This window comes from Pleurodeles waltl, chromosome 9 (genome assembly GCF_031143425.1).
Source record: "Pleurodeles waltl isolate 20211129_DDA chromosome 9, aPleWal1.hap1.20221129, whole genome shotgun sequence".
Lineage (NCBI taxonomy): Eukaryota > Metazoa > Chordata > Amphibia > Caudata > Salamandridae > Pleurodeles > Pleurodeles waltl.
The window spans coordinates 306,195,010-306,216,048 of NC_090448.1; the positions used below are offsets into that span (position 1 = coordinate 306,195,010).

The 21,039-nt window shown below is 41.2% G+C and overlaps 2 protein-coding genes across 5 annotated transcripts in view; one reads left to right on the forward strand and one right to left on the reverse strand.

Annotated features, from left to right (window-relative positions):
• LOC138259209 (zinc finger protein 436-like) overlaps window positions 1-8,796 on the reverse strand; it is a 77,133-nt gene extending 68,337 nt beyond the window's left edge. The window contains exon 1 of one of the 4 annotated variants that reach the window (XM_069206785.1): window positions 8,631-8,796. Coding sequence is in view for 2 of the 4 variants with exons in the window: in XM_069206783.1 (XP_069062884.1) it covers window positions 7,945-7,968 (24 nt within the window). In the remaining 2 variants the exon portion in view is untranslated. Of the gene's footprint in view, window positions 1-7,944; window positions 8,369-8,630 lie in introns of those variants that run through there. The other 3 variants (XM_069206784.1, XM_069206783.1, XM_069206782.1) reach the window with 3 other exon arrangements.
• The window catches only part of FANCD2 (FA complementation group D2), a 1,182,674-nt gene continuing 1,169,971 nt past the window's right edge, over window positions 8,337-21,039 (forward strand). Inside the window, exons 1-2 of the mRNA XM_069206781.1 lie at window positions 8,337-8,542; window positions 20,407-20,515. Coding sequence (XP_069062882.1) covers window positions 20,449-20,515 — 67 coding nt within the window. The 5' untranslated portion in view covers window positions 8,337-8,542; window positions 20,407-20,448. The remainder of the gene's footprint in view (window positions 8,543-20,406; window positions 20,516-21,039) is intronic.

Consider the following 21,039-nt stretch of genomic DNA (forward strand, 5'->3'; position numbering starts at 1 on the left):
CGGTGCTGAATTGGAACACCTTTAAACAGTTGTATGCAGAGTTCTGGGAGACAGACACTCTTTAACATGAATCATGACCTAGCGATATTCTAATCATGGATCGCAGAATGGCTCATAGATCATGCAGCAAGTGGATACAGCGGCACTTCATGCAACACTGCATCAGCACGCTCTGCTATTTAATGGTTAACAGTTTGCACCAAGGCGAACCAGTGACGCATGCATAAGTTGCATTTTATATTATGTAGGATTAGAACACTGGCATGTACTGCACACAGAGATATTTAGATATTGTTGTTTTGTAGAACAGTGTTTGTGTTTTTAATAACTACTCACTTGTGACACTGCAGGGATGGCTGTAAGACATCAAGCAGATTAAGGGGTTATTGCCCTCAATAGCAAGTCATGGTTGTATTTTCTATTGGATAGGTAGAAATTCAGTACTATATATCCCATACCATATTTTGCATAGGCTATTTGAAAGACGTTTTCAATTTCATAGTGGTTTTAAAGATGGACCTTGTAGGCTTCTATCATGTCTTTATCTGGCATGAACAGACGTGCTTGGTGTTATAATTAATATTTGCATGTATTTCCTTATTTTATGTATTATAGAATATGACACAGAATTGATTGCCAGTTTCAGCCCCAGATAAAGGACTCACATCTGAAATGGATTTTGATCTTCAGGTGTAATATGAAAAACAATTGATGTTGCAATGTTTTTTCTGAAATGAGTTCAGTCTAACAATACTCATGACAATTGGTGATTGCAGCAGCATGATGATTCTTGGTATGTATGTTTTCAATAATATAAGTTTTAAAACATACAAAGTCAATGAAGTGAATATGATTCAGCAGATTTGCTGTGGCTAAGCAGTTCATCTGTGGGACTGACTTGTCTGATGGCACATGGCTTGATAAACCAACTGATCAAGACTGCCATGCTAACCTGAAATACTGGAATCAAGGAACCAAAAACACTAGGTCCAAGAACTCTGATTTCACATGCATCAGGTACAATAGCAATAAAAGTTATAAATAATGGAAATATCTACTTGTCGCTTTTTCTAGAAAAGATTGAAGCATATTGGGAACTGGACTAAAGGAAGGAGTTCTCGGATGAGGATTTTAGTACTTAGGGGGAAATGCTACTAGAGAATCCCGAATTCATGTTTCCAATTGATCCAATTAAATATATTTAATTGCACTTACTTGATCCATTAAGGCTCTGCAGAATCTATAGCACTCACTTTGGTACTTATCCCAGATGTCACGAATATAAAGCTAGTTAGTAACATATGATGAACTGTCACCTAGATCTTCTTGAGACAGATGACAACAAACATCACCTGAGTTAACTGAAAACAACAGCTACGCCTACTAGAGAGCTTACTACTGGGATTCATTACACCTCCTAGAAGAGCAATACTAGTATGAAAATGCATATAGACACATTTTCTATTGGGTTAGATATGTATTCTTATGACATGGAAACCGAAAAAGGGTCTGTTATACACTATAAGGAAATCTGAAATTATCACATGGAGAGGAGCAGAACTAATTGCACCAAGAGTGTGCCGTGTAGACTCGGGGAACACCCAGCAGAAGCATGGTAATTATTGGTGCAACTGAAGCAAAACTCTGATGATAGATCCCCAAGTGTTAAGATACATCCTATAATGGAGATAGTATCAATGATATCAAATTCCTGTGACATATTCACTTCAGTTTAGGAATTAAAGGCCTGATGTACAAAATATTTTCCGTTCACAAAGGGTCTAATTCAAGAAATCAGAACGTTTGCGACTAGAAAATAACTTTTCTAATTTCACTAATTTGATTCAGTAACTTGTTACCAAATTGTATTTTGCATTTGTGATTTGGTATTCGAAAGGGACGTGTTTAGAGCCCCTTCCAAATACTGAATCGGTATGGTATGTGTTACTGTTCTGCAACCGAATTCCAGTTGCAAAACAGTTAATACTTTACTAAGAGTTTAAAACTAGTGGTAACCTATTTGCAAAGGGGAGGGAATCCCAAGAGACCCTTTCCCCTTTGAGAATGTAAATAATTATATTTGTAAGGGCAGGCAGTGGTGTCACGGACCACTGACCACTCTCAAAAAATCGAAACTGCAAAGTTTCATTTTTTATTTTTAAACGCATCTAAAAAAAAAAAGATTGCTTTATTAAAAAGCAATCACAGACATGGTGGTCTGCTGACCTCAGGAGGCCATCACCCCTGTGATGGCTGTGATTCCTAATGCATCACAAATTGCAGTCTACCTAAATAATATGCATGAGTTAGGCCTATTTACGGCCCAATAGGTTTCACTTATGAAACTCAAAAAGTTTCATACATTATTACGACTATATTACAGTTTCATATATTAGGAGTGAATTACAATTCGGAAATCTGTATTCTTATCATTAGTACATCTGGCCTAATCCACATACTCAACATTACATTTATTTCTCCTTCAAAGTTTGCAAGCGCAAATGTAGGTTGACTCTATATATGTGTACCAAATAGGGTGGTGTTTTTCCTAAATTAAAATTGCATGCTCACTTTACCATTCGTGGAAATATCCTGTAACATACAGAGCAACAAACTTTAGGTTTCCACAACTCTAAAGTTGTCTGGCTATTGTTATATTTCAGTACACTCCAGTGGTAAAAGAAATCATCTAAACACTATACAAGAAGGCCAAAACATGTAGAAATGTATCAGCTATGATGCAGTCCAAGATCATGCAAAGATTAATAAGTAGATTGTTTAACTGATCTAACTGAATATGATGGTCTATTGATTTTATTATTATTTAGATGTGTGGTTTCATTTTTTTTTTGTTCCTATGTTTTTTTCGAAAATAATAAACATATTAATAAGAACTAGGAATATTGCCATCTAAGGCAAGTATGACCTAATACATCTCAAGTACATACATGGTTTAAAGTACAGACTTCTAATGTATCTCTCGTAAACGTATACGCACAGACCTGAGCATAGTTTTTGGATAATTGTTACAACCGGGAATGGAAATCACTAGAGGCAGAAATGTAGTCATGCAACCTTGCACTTTCTTAAGAGAAGGCAACTCGTCTTTGGCCCTTACACTGAATGTGCAGCAAGGGTTTTGCTGCCTCTCTGTTTATCTACAGTTGGCACTCATTTGGCTTTGCCAGGTTGGGGTCTTCCCTTTTGGTGGTGGACTTATAAACGATCAGTACAGAGAACTGAGCTGTGAAATCAGCAGGCAGAGTGCAGGAGAACGGGGCCAAGGTATGTTAAACAGAAGGTCCATATTCTTACACCTGATGCCTCAAGGAAATGCCATTTTCCTGAAGACAGATACATGGCTAGCCTTAAATATATTCCTATTTTAGATGGTCACATTCCCTGTAGTTGTAATGAGTTTGACATTCCAAGATCGTTTTGACCTTTTTTTACCTGTGATACCATTTATTTTTTAAATCATATTTAAGGAAGCTTTAGAAAGAGGTGGGTGTGTTGCAATCCTCTTGTATCCCTATTTTGTGTTGTGTTAGCTTCTATTTTTGTCCCTGATTAACTTATTTTGAATGCAGAAGCATTTCTAACTGCATTTCTCTACATGATTACTCTGTTGGCTCTTTCTCTGCCTTCTCAAAGTCGTTTTGGTGCCCACATTTCAACTTAAGTTGTATTCATTGTCTTCAATAAAGGCCTACCAACATTGCCAAGAGGTTTTGCTGCCTTTTGTGGTTTTTTCCTCTTTTCTGTGAGCCTCTTAAGGAGATACTTGACACCTTTCACGTGAAACTATAGATACTGAAAGGTGTCCTTTCCTTGTGCAATCAAGAAGAAAACAAGAGAGATCTTCAAAGAATCCAATTCTTGACAATGATGCTGAGTAGCACAGAAAGAGAAGCATTGTCTTATGCTGTGAATTTCAGGAGCTCAGCAGCATAAACCATTAATTTATAGAGCTATCAACTAAATTGGATACCTGACAGGGAGTCAGTACCAAACAAAGTTTTGATCAAAAGAAAGCAGTGCAGTGGTAAGTGTGAGCACCTCTGTCTCTTACCCTCGTCCATGTCAATGTGATCCAACAGAGTACCACATACTTTAACCCTGGCTCTGAGATTACTGTACAGTGCCTTGACCATCTTGGGAAATGGATCTCCAAGTCTGAATTTTGTTAGCACTGAACAAAGAAAGATCTATAATACTTGCCCAAAGCCTTCTTTACATCCTGCGCTACAGCAGCTGCAGAAGAATAGGTGTGTTTAGGTTTTTTCAATAATGTGGCAAAGCACCCTTTTGCTATCAAATGACTCTCAGTCTCAAGAATTCTATCTGTTACAGGATTATAAGATTAAGTATAACTTTCAAGCCTGCTAGCCAATATGTTGGTGAAAACCTTACAATGTAGATTAGTTAAAGATGCTGGCATGTGGTCCTTTGGGAGTAAGGAGTTGTTACATCCCTTATGTATGAGAAATATGGTGACATCAGCAGCAGAACTCTTGACTTTTCCCAAAGTAGATAAATGCTGAAATAGGTACAAGAGGGCAAGAGCCAGTTTGTTTTACTTGTCTGATAAACCAGGACAGAAACCCGTGTGGACCATGTGATTTCCCTTTGGGCAAGGCCAACACTGCCTGTGTGATTTCAGAAGAATGGATCGGCTTTGGTAGGCCTAATAGGTTCACAAGGCATAAGATGTCCTTTTCTGCTCCTTGAGCTCATTTCATGGGATATGCGATATCAGACTTTGGCAAAGGAGATGGGCCCCAAGGAGTCAGGCTGCCATTCCTTTCAGACTAAGGCTGTGTTACTCTATTGGTACAATGATGAGAGGTGTTAGGTTACGATTGCCCCCAGTCACACATTCACAAATGTATGTCATTTCTCATTGGGGTCTAAAGCCCATAGCCTATTTCCGACAACCTGATCTCACTCATATGTTAGTGTCATTTTCTGAGATGTTATTGTTAGATTAAAGGACGTGTTGTCATTTTTCTGAATTTATCACTCCAAACCGACACAGAACTCATCAGTCAATACACTAATGTTAGTTTTTATCAAATGCTTCCAATACATCTCTGATAATCCCTATCTCGGCTTTCATCTAACGTCTAAGAGCCCTCTGTTTCTAACAATAAACCATATGCCAAAGTTCTAATCTCACCAATTCATTTTCCTTCTCAGACAGTATACACTAGACAGAACCTCCTCACAATCGTGAGCACAACACTTCAGTTTGCAAAGCACTGACAAATAAACTGTACTGGTACGCACTACATCAACATACACCTTTGAAATACACAGACAAAACAGGCAGAAACATAAAACATTGACTTATACATAACTGGCCTAGATTTGGATGCTTACATAGGAGATACTAAGCTCAGGACAAATAATGATCAATCAACTACAGAAATGTTAAGAAAAAGTCATTTGACATACTCATCCAAAGATAAAAAACACACCACAAAGTTATCCCTAGATCAAGCTCATTTTACTTTCACATTCATACAACCTATTTCAAAACTGAACGCCGAACAACCTCACTACTAACCACATGTCAACCAATGATAGAGAAAAAACACTGTAAAAAAAATAGTTTCTCCTATTCCACACAAAATTGTACCCAGATTGAAAAAGCAGTAAAGTGCCATAAAAATAGTTGAGATCTTTCTTGGGGGTGGGTGGATGATTGATTTCACTGCCAGAAAATGGTGTCAGCTTAGCATCAAGCACCAGGTCCTCAAAAGGCAACATATTTGAAGGGACCCCTGTAGGATCGCATGTACTTCATGTTCTGATATGGTTCGTTGCAATTGGAGATGGGATGTGATGTGCATACAACAAACAAAAGGTCCAGTGATGGTTCTGAGATGAGGCTGGGGCTGCCAGATGGATCAAGGATCCCAACAAGACTGGAACAAGGTCTATGGTTTAGGAGTCCATGAGCACCCTCACATATTGCTTACTTTAACTTGGAACGGAGAGCTGTTTGCCAGCGACACTATCTGGCAAGGTCCATGAGTTGTTCGATCAAACCATCATTAGCACTGTTTCAGGAGAAAACACAGGTCTACGTAAGGGGGAGATTTTCACCCAAGACATTAATTTCTAGAAAACATACCTTGGCTATCCGATACATCTTACTAAGTTCAAGGGGGAATGATTCGCCGAGCACGGAGCTGGCTGGAAGGGGGACTGACCTACTGGTGGTCCTGACCCTTCAAGCTATACACCTAAGTTGCATGCTCCCGCTGGGGATGTACATATGAATTAGTACATCTGCAATGTAACAGTTTTCGAGTATGATTACTTTGAAGAATTTTGAATGACAAGCTTGTGTACTGCAAATGCCTACATCAATATTTACAATTGCTACAGGGTGTGGCATTGTGCACTGCCTTCAATGTGTTGCTTGTGGAATGCTTTACAGTAATTAGATTTGTGGATTAAATTAAGATAAATCCTGTTGACTACACTCCCACAATCCATCTTTCTGTCATTCTGCCTTAAGCGCAGAAATGATGGTGCAGGCAATTTTCAGTTTTTAGTAGTCAAGAGGTGTCAGCAAATTGCAGGCTGTGAGGGTAAGAACATAAAAGAGAAAGCGTCAGAAGGTTTGGGAGCTTTTTTCTTATTGATTTCTCACCTGTCAGTAAAACAATGTGTAGTTAGCATTCCTTACAATATAACATGAGGCTGTCGCAACCAGTTTTAAACAACTGGGATTATTATTTTTTGTCCGAACTTTATTTTTATAGGGTTTTAAAGGAAGCAGGTTAATACAACCACCAAGAGTGTGTGCAGTAAACAGTCATATCATAATATTACATACACTAGATCGCTTACAATAGCTATTTCGGGTGCAAATCCAGGGTGGAAGTGGCAGACATTTGTTAAATAATGTTTTCCTTAGTACAGTTTCTCAGTGAGACTAGGAACCCAGCAGTTTACAAAATATTAAGTGCATTGCCAGTATATAGTTAAGCAAGATAAACTTGAATGTGATTCTTAATTTTGGTTGGCCAGTGGCCCATATTCCACACAAGACTGAGGAGTGAGTCGGCCTGCAGATTCCCTATCTATTAAAAACCACTGGAGTGTTCTGCGCCAACTCTATGTCTTCCTTTACCTTTAATAATTGTTTTACAAGAGGTCCAGATCTTTTCAAATTTGGCCATCCACGCAGCTACTAAGGCCACCAACTTTTCAATGGCAAACATTTGCCATCATTTGGGTCACCAAATATTGAGGGGAGGAGGGTTTGGTTGTTTCCATGCATGAGCTATTGTTAAGCGAGCTGCTAGCAAAATAAAATGTGTGCGGAGTTTATCCGCGTGTGTAGTTAACATGTATTTCATCTCCAACCTGTAACAATATCAAGGGGTGCTTAAGTCAATGGCACTTACCAGTTTAATTTGGTCAAGTAACTCTCACCAGAAAATCTGGACCTAGTCACAATGCCACAGCGCATGAGCCAGAGTGCTTTAGCGCTATTTCTTAACGTTTATAAGCAATGCCTTAACAAAACCTGGGTAGTAAGTGTTTATATTTTAAACACCACGGGACCATGTGCAAAGCTGCTTGACATTTAACCAGTAACAGTTAGCTGGTATGTATAGGACAATACTTACAATGATAAAAAAGAAAACTACAAATCCTAAGATAAAGCTGCTGTTAGATAAAAGCTTAAAATGTGTGAATATGTCATATATGACACACGGCTAGTTGGCAATCGTATATGCAGCTTCGCCCAATTACTCGCTCATATTCATGCAGAAAACAAGTCCCTCCTCATGATGGTTTGTGAAATGTCAGAGATGACCTTAAATGGGCCTGTAAACAAGCCAATCGCTTGAGCCTATTTGTTTTATTGTTCCACAAAACATGCCAGGAGAAGAGAACAGCGTCCTAGAGACCGTTTCCTACCTGAGCAGAAGCCTCTTCAGACATTTTCCACGGGGTGTCTATTGCTGGATATAAATTAAGCAAAAGCAGATTTGATGGCTGGTGAGCTTGATAGGAGAGGAATGTGGACTGTCAATTCAAAGGACACAACAATTAAGTCACATCATCTTTTTCCTGGCTATAAAGGACGGGATGCAAGGGTCGGAGAAAAAAGGGGTCTGGAAGAGGAATGACGAGGAGGCAGGGGCGATGGGTCTTGGTTTGAATAAAGAATGAGGACTATCACATTACAGATATATCTCCGTTCTCCTATTTATGGGCGCACATTTGACAAGAAGCTACTTAAAATGGCAGGAAAGCATAATACCAGTTCTGATTAGAGAAATAAATCATGTGTCCATGGGAGTTGGAGCTATGTTGGTACAGTCAGTTCGATGATGCTGCCCTCGGCAGGCCACGCCTGGCGGCCCTGCTGTTTGCCCCGCCCCGGTGCCGCAGACATGCCTGGGCTGTCTAGTTAAGTAACTAAGAGCCAAACGGAACGACCAGCGGCTGGCATCACCTCTGCCCTGAACCGTACAACTTCACTGCGAATATCAGCGAGAAGCTACCGAGGGGGGTATGTTTTGGGTGTAATAGTTGTATTAAATCTGTCACATCTAATACTATCTTAGGCATATGAGACCTAAGGTAGGCGGAAACCTTACCGACACTTCCAGCTTGTCAAAGGGGGCAGTATGACTGACACCGCAACTATTACTCTTGTCCTTATTAGCAAAACTGGATGTCCTTAAACGTTATTGGCACGGGGAGCAGTTACGCGGCTTAATAACTGGAACGAGTACAAAAATAAGCATTCCTTCTCGAGGCATTGACGTGCAGTGTTTAGCGCGAAAACATTTCGAAGTTGCCGATTGGGCGGGTGCCTCTTAAAGGCACAGTACACTGTGCAGCCTGAGTGTCTTCGGATGTGGTAGGACTAGCTTCATGGTCATATGGTTTCCACCAAGCTCATTGTTGTCAGGCTTACGATGTGTGTGGCATTCTCGTTGTAAATCCAATTTTTTCATGTTGACTTTCTTCACGCTCATTGCACTAACTGATTCCTTAAAGAAGTATTACTTAAAGTTACGCAGTACTTTAGGAAAATGTTTATTTCAAATTGCATTTTTTTGTGTGTATTTTGTTTTGAATGCTAACAGTCCTCAGTCTCGCTTTCATGCTTCAGCATGTACTTGCCTATAATCAGGAGGCACTTGGAGGCATTATAAGTAACTTCACACTGTTACATTTTGTACACAATTTTGTTTGGGAATTACTGTTGGTAATGCAAGCGGATGTCACAGCAGTTCTTGAGAGAGCACGTACTAATAGTAATAACTTTAGCCTTAATAATCGTATATACATATTTATTCAAATCTTGTCTTCACTGCCATGCAAACATTTTTCAAACGGCATTACTGTAGCCTGAAAGCCAAAGAGACAAAATAAATATGAAAACTTGCTGCTCTTGATCCCAAACAATATGTACAGGGTGTCGGGAAAGAATTGGGTCACAGAAAGTTTTATATTCAGTTTTAGTTCCCTATCATAGGGCAACATATTTCCAATTCTTGGCTTTCAATATCCGACAGGCCAGGTTCAGGAATTTCATCTGGATGGGCCAGGGGTACGTTTGGGTGGGCCAATATGGGCCCATTTATATCAAATCTGGAGGTAGAATATGAGCCCCAAATTTACATCATATCTTCTTCCAGACAGGAATACAGTGCATCTAGAGAGTTGTTTGAGACTATGAGCTGTTGTCTGTACTCAGCAGCCACAACCCTTATAATTTCAAGCAGGCCAGGCTTCAACACAAGCACCTGGATTCCAAGCAGGCTGTAATGGTCGTGCAAGGTTAAGGAGGTGCTTGTTAGCACACCTAAGCTTTGACATTTCTCACTATGAAGACTGGAGACTTACTCCTTGCAAATTGCCCAACACCTATGTTTTTTGCATACTATGAACTTTGTGACTGCTTATTTTCATGTTATTCTTTTGCAGTGTACTTTCATTGATACATTAAAAAAAAAAAAGCAACACATTTGGAGAAAATAACAGTATTGTTGACCACTAAGAGCAGTTTTCATGCCTGACAAGTGTAAAACCAGTAATTGCAGTCATACAGGTAACCTTCTGGGGCCGTACTACACAGAGTGCCCAGTTACAGAAGGGACTGCAAATGCTTGTGCAGCCCCTTCTGTAATATTGACACATGTGTAGCTGGTGTTATACCCGGATGATCCCTATTTGCATGGGGTGCAATCCCGTATAAACGAGGGAATCATTTTTGCCTTTGAGCCCACCTATACTATAGATTTGGGCACAGAGACAAACAGGCACCTAACATGAGAAACAAAAGCAATCATCCAGACTAACAGGATACTTGAGCATGGTTGGGTTTTGTACCAGTCTGAACTGAATGCTGGTCATGTCATGTTATGCTATGTTGATTTAGAAGGCGCACTCTCACCCAGCAGGCTATCCTGCTGCTGAGCAGGTGTGAGATTAGCCAAGCCTAGGGCCAAATGTGGTCACTCAAAAAGCCAGGCCTTCAGCTTCTTGTGGTTTCAATAAGTGAGGAGAAGGCTCAGATGTGTGACGGCAAATCATTTCACGGTTTAGGACTGATGTAGGTGAATGTTCAACCGCTGGATCTGGTTTTCCATATGCGTAGGAATCTTGCCACGTTGGGGTGCCTGGAGGTTTGTGAAAGCAGATGGTATCGTTGAGGTAGGTTGGGCCAGAGTGCCTTTAATGCTTGAGTGAGATATTTGATATGTGCTCATTTGGGTATGGGTAGCCACTGTAGCTCCTTGAGATGGGGTGAGACGTGTGAGTGTCTTGGGAGTTTGGGAGTGATGCTGACTGCCGAGTGCTGGATGTTCTGCAGCCTACTGTTCAGATGCCTGTTCATCCTGTGTAGAGGGTGCTCCTGAAGTCTAGGTTGCTGGTGAGTGTGGGTGATGATTTTCTGTATGTTGACTGGGAGCCATTTAAAAATCTTCCTCAGCGTCTTCAATATTTGGAAGCAGAAGACAATAATGGCACTGACTTGGACTTTGATGTTGAGTTTGCAGTCGAGGAAGACCCAGGACTTTTTGGCTTGGGTTATTTGGTTCTGATGTAGGTATAGCTAATTAGCATTAATGCCAACTTCTTATATCATCCCACACAGCCCTATTTTGAACTGAATTATGATCAGTTTCATTGCGTGTAGACTGTTAGACAAAGAGTATCACCAGGTGCATTGAATTTATGCAGCAAGGGAGGACCAAATTCTGGGACAAAGTTGACTAAATTATGCATCAAGAAAAGACAAATTATGTGGTGTAAAACAGCAACATTTTGTGATAATATTCATTATTTTGTCATTTCTTTTTTTATTCTTGTTAACAATGTCTGGGCCTAGGTTGCACCTTTAAAATGCATGTGTAGCAATAACCAATTAAAAGGTGAACAGTCAACTTTGCAGAGGGTCTTCAGCTGCGCTACAACATGTATTGCAGCATTTTCAGTATCTTTTGATCCCTTTAAGAAAAATCTTTTTTTTAAATCTGCAGAATATGCAGCAGACGATAGATTATGTGGCAAATGTGGTAAATCCATGATTTTTAGGAAAATTCAACAGCCATAAAGTTGTATGATTCCCCTAGCGCTGACTTTAAGCTGGGAATGTGTAATATAATGTAACAAGATAGCAGAATATGAAATGCTCACATTTATAACTGCAAATCTGTTGAGACAAATTCAGCCCAACACTATATTATACTTGAGATAACCCAGTTATTTACTTCCCCTCAGCATCTAGCACAAAACCGAAAGACATGTTTAGAGCCTGATTCACAAAGGCAAAGTTACACTTTTGTGTAAGTTTACCAGTTTTTTTGGTATTTATTAACTTTACGAATAGTAATTATACCACTGTGGAGATTCCGCCCTTGTGGCAGAGACTCCGCACATAAAAAGTTAGGCTTGTCCTCTTTTATTTTATATGCAGAGCTCTCCATCCTGACTGTGGCATCTCCAGAATTGCACAATTACTGTTTGTAAAAATAAACTCATAGTAAATTTACACAAAAGTGTAAGCTTACCTTGTGAACCAAGCCCTTACGCTATAAGGCATTGTAATTCCACATTATTCTTGGGGGGACATTTATGATTCCCTTGCCCTGGTGGCTGCTCGTTCAGTGAGTAATGCACTGCAGCTATCTGCATAGTACAATGAATGCCCCATCTTACACTATATTACTGCGTGTACCTTGCACAAGCTAAAATACATAAACACTTTCAAAACCCCCACACAGACCATAATTGAGGTGCAGAAGGCCATTCACAAGTCCTGGACCCTAACGTCAATGTACCTGCTGACTCACTGGCAGGTAAACCTTAATTTCCACTATCTGAACTAGAGATGAGGGACCCACTGAAAGCTCAATCTGGGTTTGGGCTTGAGCTTGAAGCCTGCCCGTGGCTCAGCTTGAGGTCCTGTTGTAACTTCGAGCCCATAAAGAACCAAGCTTTCATATACCTTTTGCCTGCTACCCTCAATCTACCCAGGATGTGGTTTACAACAAGAGCTTCCAATTTTGGAACTGAGGAGCTAGGTTTGTATCTCGGTGTTGGCTCAACATCCTGCAGTTCTGGGTAAATCTCCAGTGCCTAAAAGAAATGAATGTGACCTTGTGTGATGTAACTGGTGTTCATGTAAAGCACTTCAGTACCTCCAGGTCGAGTTCACACAATATAAAAACTGCAAAAAAAACTGCACAAAGAGGTAAAGCAAAGCATTAACATAAACAGGAGAGAGGAATAGATAGCCATTTAGTGGTTGATTTGTACAAAGTTAAAATATAAAACCTGGCTAAATTGCTTCTTCCCCACTTAAATTGTGTGATCTTGGATAAATATTTATTTTATTTCACCAAAACTCGTTTTTCTTCACATTTCTGCATGAAAGCATATTCAGATACATGAATTAGCAAACCAACTACACAAAAATGTATTGTTTGATTTAATAGACTAATGTTGCTCTATAATAATCTGGGCCACATACAGGGTCCACTTGACAACTGTCTTGCCTGTTGGTTAATGTATGGCACTGTCACCAATGTGAGGATGGGGACATGAATGACTCTAAACTCATGTTTAAAAACTATCACTTTTAATAAGTACTTCTCAGTGCAGCGCTGTAATGTTACGTATTAATGTCAAAGCTACTATGTGTTAATGATATTTTATGTGATGATTCTTGTATGTTTTACATAGCAAACAATTTCAGGCCTTGACACGCGCATGGTATCTAAGAGCCAAGCTAAGCCCTTAGTATTACTCTAGCTCAACTCTCCCTGTTAATTTATTGCCTCACCCACCTCTGCCCCCAAAAGACACACTCCAATTGCTTTTTTAAAGACATCTAAAGAATTACAAAATTCTGATGTTGAAACAGAGGAAGCACTTAACAGGTGCCTTCTCCATGACATCTTCTACCCTGACTGGGTCGGCCAAACGTCATGTTTGGGTGTGCCTGGCCGGCCTTGTTTTCTGAAAGTTGCAGTCCAGCCTTATTTATAGCTTGACAAATGTGGACATACTGCAAAAAGTGGTGGATGCCCCATCTTCCCCATTTATAGTGCGTAAGAGGTCTGTGCATTCTAACTTGGACAGGACACATGCTGCTTTTTGATGAGTGTCTTGCATCCACCAAGCTATAAATCAGGTCCTTAGTTTGCTTTGATTGAACCAATTACACGTGTATACCTTCCAATTATTTATACCAGAAAAGCCCAGGACTTGTATATAATCATGAAACTTAAGACGTTTGCATTAATACATCAAATGTCTAGACTTGTTTCTTAAAATTCAGTTTCTTCTAGCCCTCATTTTAAAAAGGGATAAACAAAAGCACAAGTGCTTAAATATAAGAAAAAACCCTTGAATGGATGACCTTGTAATGGATAGAATCTGGAAACATGACAGCTTTGCGGATCTAGGGTTTTCTGGTATGAATCATTTTGAGAACTTTATGTATAATTGGGTTACTGGATACAAACTAAAACTACAATTTCCAGATCCAAAGATTTTTTTTTAAATCAGAGTACAAAAAACATGGTATCCTGAGAAATGGGCCATGATGTCAACCATACAGTGAGAGAAATTGACATGCCCAGACAGGGGCACATCAGGAAGGTGACAGAAGAGGATGGCAGGCTTAGCCATTACAGTGTTAGAAAATATAGAACTTTATATGTGTAACACTGAAGAACAGGGATGCTTTTCAATGAGGGGTTCAGAGTGACATCAAATAGACAACAAGAGCGGAGCACAAATGATGCATCTCTTTGGAATTTTGAGGCGAAAAACATCCTTGTTCTTCTGTTACCTGGCTATAATTCTATATCCCCCCGCTATCAACTGCTGTGTAGGGGCAAAGGAGTAATAGTACAATTTCTTTGTCCCAATTTTTTTTTAAAAAAAAGCATACCTGGTCTTCTGTTTCTCACCCTCGTTACTCTCTGTGCCTTGTCTCTACACCCAAAGATGTGCTCTCTGCTCTCCGTTGGAGCAGAAGGCTAGTGCTGCACTGATAAGGTCCGAGAGCCATTTCAGAGCAGCATAGAACTCTTTTATGAAGTAGCAACTTTGGGAAACCACTTTTATTTCCATTGTTGGTACGTCATAACATTGACTAACCAGATTTAGAATCTGATATTCACACTAGAAGCTCTCAGTGAAAGCCACACTTAATATGTTTGCTTGCATGGCACCACCTTGCTTGCTCTTTTATGAAGTAGCAACTGTGGGGGAAATCACTTTTATTTCCTATTGTTGGTACTGCATAGCAATGACTAACAAGATTTAGTTTAGCATTGACTAACCAGATTTAGAATCTGATACTCACAATAGTAGCTAGGTAGCATTGACTAACCATCTTGCTTGCTTCTGTATTTTCAGGAACCCCTATAAACATTAAAATGGCAACTATATTTCACTGACAAACAAACTTGGAGGCTGACAATTTTTCTGATCATTGGAGTTCATGTTCTGCACCACATTAACTTTACACTCCGTAACTCACGCCATACTTTCCTCAGCCATGCCCAGTCACACTCTCTACACTGTCTACCAAACACTGCACCTGTAAACCTTCACTGCCATTCTGACAACTTCCAATCACTCTCCACACCCATACAGTAGAACATCAGTTATCAGCCTGACTCGTTCATCAGGTATTCTACCTATCCAATACTGACTCTTTGTCCAGTTAAAATCACCACTGTAGGAAAGTAGCCTCTTTTTGGCATGGTTACCCCCCACTTTTTGCCTGCTGTCAATGTGTTTTGACTGTGTTCACTGGGATCCTGCTAACTAGGACCCCAGTGACTGTGGTCTCTCACTCTAAATTTGATTGCTTGGGACTTTACTCACCCCACAATTGCATACTGGTTCCCCCATATAAGTCCCTAATATATGGTACTTAGCTACCCAGGGCACTGGGGCACCTGGGGTTAGCCATGGGCTGCAGCACTTACTGTATCGTCCATGGGAGCCCATGCAAAATGTGTCTGCAGGCCTGCCATTGCAGCCTGCGTGAAAAGGTGCATGCACCCTTTCACTACAGGTCACTGCACCAGGTTACTGTAAGTCGCACCTATGGTAGACCCTCCTAGTCCAGAGAGCAGGGTACAGGTACTTGTGTGTGAGGGCAACCCTGCATGAGCAGAGGTGCCCCTACGAATTCCACCTCCATTACCCTGGACTGAGGGGAAGCCATTTTACCTGTGTACTGGACACCGGTCACTACCTGTATCCAGCTACATAATGGTAACTCCGAACCTCGACATGTTTGGTATCAAATATGTTGAATCATACACCAATACCGTTGCCAGTATTGGTTGTATGATTCCTTGCACTCTGGGGGCTCCTTAGAGGACCCCCAGCATTGCTCCTACCAGTCCTATGGGGTTTTCGGGGTAGCCTGCGTTGCTGCCACCCCTCAGACAGGTTTCTGCTCTCCTGGTGCTTGACCAGCTCAGGCAGAGGAAGGCAGAACAAAGGATTTCCTGTGGAAGAGGAAGGTAACACCTTCTCCCTTGGAAATAGGTGTTACATGGCTTGGAAGGGGTAGGCTACCCAAGCCACTGGTAAGCTTTGAAGGGCACATTTGGTGCCCTCCGTGCATAACCAGTTTGCACCAGTCTTGGGACTCCCAGTCCCTGCTCTCGCGCAAAACTAGACAATGGAAAGGGAAGTGACCACTCCCCTGTCCATCACCACCCCAGGGGTGGGGCCCAGAGCTCCTCCTCCTTGATTCTGCCATCTTGAATCCAAGGTGGGCAGAGGGCCCTGGGAGCATCTGAGTGGCCAGGTCAGCCTGGTGACATCACAGCCCTCGCCTGAAAGATAGTCACCCTGCCAGGTGACCAGTCCCCCTTCCTGGGCTATTTAAGGTATCCTTCTTGGGTTGGTCTTCAGATCTGACATGCAAGATTCCAGCCGGACTTCTCTGCATCGTTTACTTCACCTTTTGGCCACCGGGACTGGAACTGGACCCTCCAGTAATCAACAATCTGCAACTCCAGCGACGACTCTGCTCTGCAACATTGTTTCTCCTGCTCCTTCCAGCTACTGTAACATTTCCCTGGATGTGCATCCACCGAGGGTGACAGGCGTCAGCCTGCACAGGAAGCAAGAAGGTATCTCCCTTGGAGTGAAGGAGTCGCTCCCCTGCATCCGCAGGCACCAACTGCAACGACGTCCGTTTGGTTGGATCCCCTCTCCTGCAGAACTGCATGGATACTGCAACACAGGTGGTGGCCTGGATTGGTTCCCTCAGTCTTCTCTACCAGCTGACCAACTTGGGAAACGGTGAGCCCTTGCCTTTCCTTGCAGGACAGTACCCCTGTGCACCGCGACTCTTGCAGTTACCAAGGCTTGTTGGCTTCTCTTCCAAGGGATCTTCAGGCTCCCTATAGCCCCAGCCTCCTGCACTATTCCCTGCAAAGCACAGTCTCCTGCCTGCCCCACCAATGTGGGGCTCCTCTCCAGGTGTGCTGAATGGGCCTCACTGTGACTCCTGTGCCTGCTGCCTGTGAGTCGCCTTTGGGGGCTGCCTCCTCGTCTTCTGACTCTCCTCACTGCTGAGGGTCCCTGGGACTCCCCTCCTTGGGTTAAGTCCCACTGGATCTTGCTGGCCCCTGGCAGCTCTGCAACTCTTCATGTGCGACTTTTGCCTTTGCCAAGGCTTGTTGGTGGTTTTCCAACATCACTGACTGACTGCAACTCTTCTTCCGTTGAGGTACATCGCCTGCATCACTTCTGGAACTCTTCTCCTGCTCCGGTGCTGCACAGCTGACTCCTTGTCTTCCTCGTCGACCTGGTGCTGCATCTCCAGAAGGATGGGTAGTGGCTCCTGCCACAATCAGACACTCCATCTTGAACTGGACTTGGTCCCCTTCTTTTGCAGGTCCCCTTCTTTCAGGATCCACCTTTGGTTTCTTCTGGTCTTGTCTGGGTCTTGCACAGTCTTTTTCTAAAGTTCTCCTGTGGGTTTGAGGAAAAAAAGGTACTTAACTCCTCCCTCCTGGTCGCTATAGGGCACCGTGGTATTTACCTTTTAGGGATCCTAGTTCCTCCAGCTCCCCTTAACTGATTCCACTACCTTGGGTGGGGGACTGCCTTTCGCATTCCACAGTGTGTGGTTTGGTCTCCCCCTAGGGCCTTTACTAATTGCTATATTTTTTAAAAACTATTTGCTATTGTTTTCTATGCTAATCACTGACTTCTAATGTGTACATAATAGTGTGTTTACTCTCCTCCTAGTTGAGTATTGTCTATATATATAGTATTTTAGTAATTATGTTACTATAAAAAAGTATCTTTATTTTTCAACACTGTGTTTCTTTCATGTGTGTAAATGCTGTGTGACTGTAGTGGTAGCGCATAAGCTTTGCATGTCTCCTAGATAAGTCTTGTCTGCTCATGTACAGCTACCTCTAGAGAGCCTCGGCTTTCTAGACACTGCCTTCACTTAACTAATAGGGGATACCTGGACCTGGTATAAGGTGATAACTCCATAGGTGCTCACCACACACCAGGCCAGCTTCCCACAACTGCCAACAGCCAAGATGCCATTTTATATCAGCTTCAGGTATAAAACTGCAGATGTCGACATTCTGTAAGCCCATGTTGGAAGTACAATCTGCATATCCCTGGAAAGATCTTTTTTTTTTTTTTTTCATTTCATGCATGTTCACCTTCCATATAATATACACATATTGCGAGTCACTAAGGAGTTCCTTTATACGATCACAGAATTCAGAGATGACATGCACTATCGTTTCAATGTAAGTCGAGAATATTTTATTCCTTGTAATGCAGGGTGGTACCTTCTCTCTCTTTCGTATATTGTTACATTTTCAGTCCTTTGTTCCTTCTGGTGAAGGAGTTCTTGAGGGTTCAGATACGTAGAATGCATGCAGAAAATGTACTGTTAAAAAACACAACAAAATGGAGGTAGCAATATTTTGCTGTATGCTACTTTCTTCTTACCAATTTGATAAAGTGACAGGGTCGACTTTGGTGCCCTCCATTCTGGCCTCTTCTGCTAAATCTAAAATTCTTGTTAACGGACCAGAAACATCCAACAATCTATCTTGACAATTGGTCCATGCTCTACCCACCCCCTTTTTAGGGTCCAAACTTAGTGAAAAACATTAACATATTAGGGTCAATCACAGGAGTGGCGGAAATATTATTAGATAAGGACGGTCTAGGACATTCTGATTTTAATCTATTGCGAGACAATTTGTCTAAGGGTTGATGTAATTTATTGGAGACGTGGCGACATGATCACAGGGTGTCCACTCAGTGGAATTTGGGTGACGGATAAGCGCAGGATCAAACATCGGTTGACCTGAAAAGTCTAAAATGGATTCATTGGAATTAGAAACTTTAGAGGACTCTCCCAGTTCAGAAAGAGAAGTTTTACGCCTCTTCTCCACATGCCCTGACCAGATCATTATGTCTGGATCATCCTTATCCTTATCACCCAAATCATCGTCCGTGTCTCCCAATTGAGTAATATGTATGGGAAAACAAAGATTTGTGGATGTACTAGGTTCAGAAACCGAAAATGTTGAAGGAGAGTCCATATTTGGAGCCAAATTGTCTGCCCCTCTTTTTCTGGGCTTTTTAGAAGTCAAACCAGAGGTATTTCTAAATATCAGCTCCAATTAAATGAGGGACCAAAAGATAACCAGCTCCACTAAATAAAGAATATAACTCGCTGACTACTAAGGGTTTATTTTCTAGCCGGAGAAAGCAGGAAGTATTCCTGTCAGAATTAATAACAAAGGGGGGGTGTGGCCTAGCACTCCAGAGCAGACGGAGGCAAGACACCACGAACGCTGGTGAAGAAAACAAAAATACCAGTGTCAAACGCCTGCAATAGGATGAAGGAGCCGGCCACTGCCTTTACAACCGCAGAAACGAACTGCCGGTAAGCGCGCTACCTTTGGAGGTGACAGTTTAGAAAGCGCGCACTGCCCGACGAGGACGCTCGTTACAGGACATTGCGTTCTATAACGAGCAGAAACGAATAACATGCACGTTACATCATGTAAACATAACCATATGAATAAATATACATATAAAACATTAATACAACTAACATACTGTAAATAGATAAAATTAATAGACAATAAAAGTGGTACTTATCTTGATTGCGAGCAGCAAGAAAAGAGGACTTGTTGCTCTGTCAAGACGTTTATACTCAGTTTGTGTCCTGATTGGTTCGTTCTGTTTTGATATGTTTTTGTAGTTTCCCAGCTATGAATGCTGGGAGTTGTAGTGTTTTTCTTGGCTGCTATTGAATTAAAGCAAGAGAAGATAGCATAATACTCGCCTCCATGCCTTTAATAAAATCAAGACTTTCTTTCACTGAAAGCTAAGAAAATCTCCATTTTACGTTGAACTTTAAATATTCCAGAAATAACCATCATGCCTGCATACATATGTTCGTCAGAAACCCGTTTAATGATTGCGTTTGAATTAAGCTAGATATGTGCAATTGTGCATCCCTTTACATCTGTAACATTCTTCCTGATAATCCACCCAGTAATTGTCATACATGAGAGTTGATTTCCTTTGGTCCTGCCCTCAGTTAAGGACACCGCATTTAACTCATTTTAAACCCCTGAGAATGTCAAGTAAAAGTCAGAGATTTTGACTCTAGATTCTTTGAGATTTTGCTTCCTAAGAGAACTGCCTTGGAAGCGCACTACTTTGAGCTTGCCCCTTTACAATTCCTCTTCCAAAATCAAATCCCCCTTTAGTAAGACACACCAAGTGTAAGCTTGATACTTGGTTACGTTTGAAAGCCTTGGCAGCACAGTTTCTCAGTAGCTTGATTTTAAAGTTATCCTTTTATTTTTTTTCTAGTTCTGCATTTGTGGCAAGAGATCCAATACATAATTGGCTGTCATGGTTGGAAAAAGAAAACTATCGAAATCTGATGAGAAGGAAGATGACTTTCCTGGTGATCTGTCAAGTAAGTGGTTGGTGATGTTCCATGTGTTCTGATTTTTAGGAATAGATACCTAATTTAGCCAAAAAGCGAACCATTTTTCCTGGAAAACTGCCTTTCACACTTATTTAAAGTATGTTAGTGGAAGTTAAAGAAATGTTATCTGAGTGTGATACATGTAACAGGAAGTGCAAAAGGCAGATTGATATTTAGTGCAACAGTCTAAGGAAAATGCATTCCCTTATGGGTTCAAATGGAAAAATCTGAACAAGGGCAGATTTCCGCATATATGTTTTTTCAGCACACATTCCCATAGTAATTAATTCTCATTTCTGTATTGAAGGTGAGTAGCAATGGAATATCTGATGCCTTCAAGTTAGGCGTGGCAGAATTTTTGGAACAAGGTATAAGAATTCCTTGTTTGATACTTTGATTTGCTGTTCTTTGATTTCCGGAATAAGGGGTGATTTCATAGTCCTAACATGAGCATGCCCTACAATGAATTTGTTAAAATATGCTGGTCAGTGTAGTGTTATTGCTTTATAGAT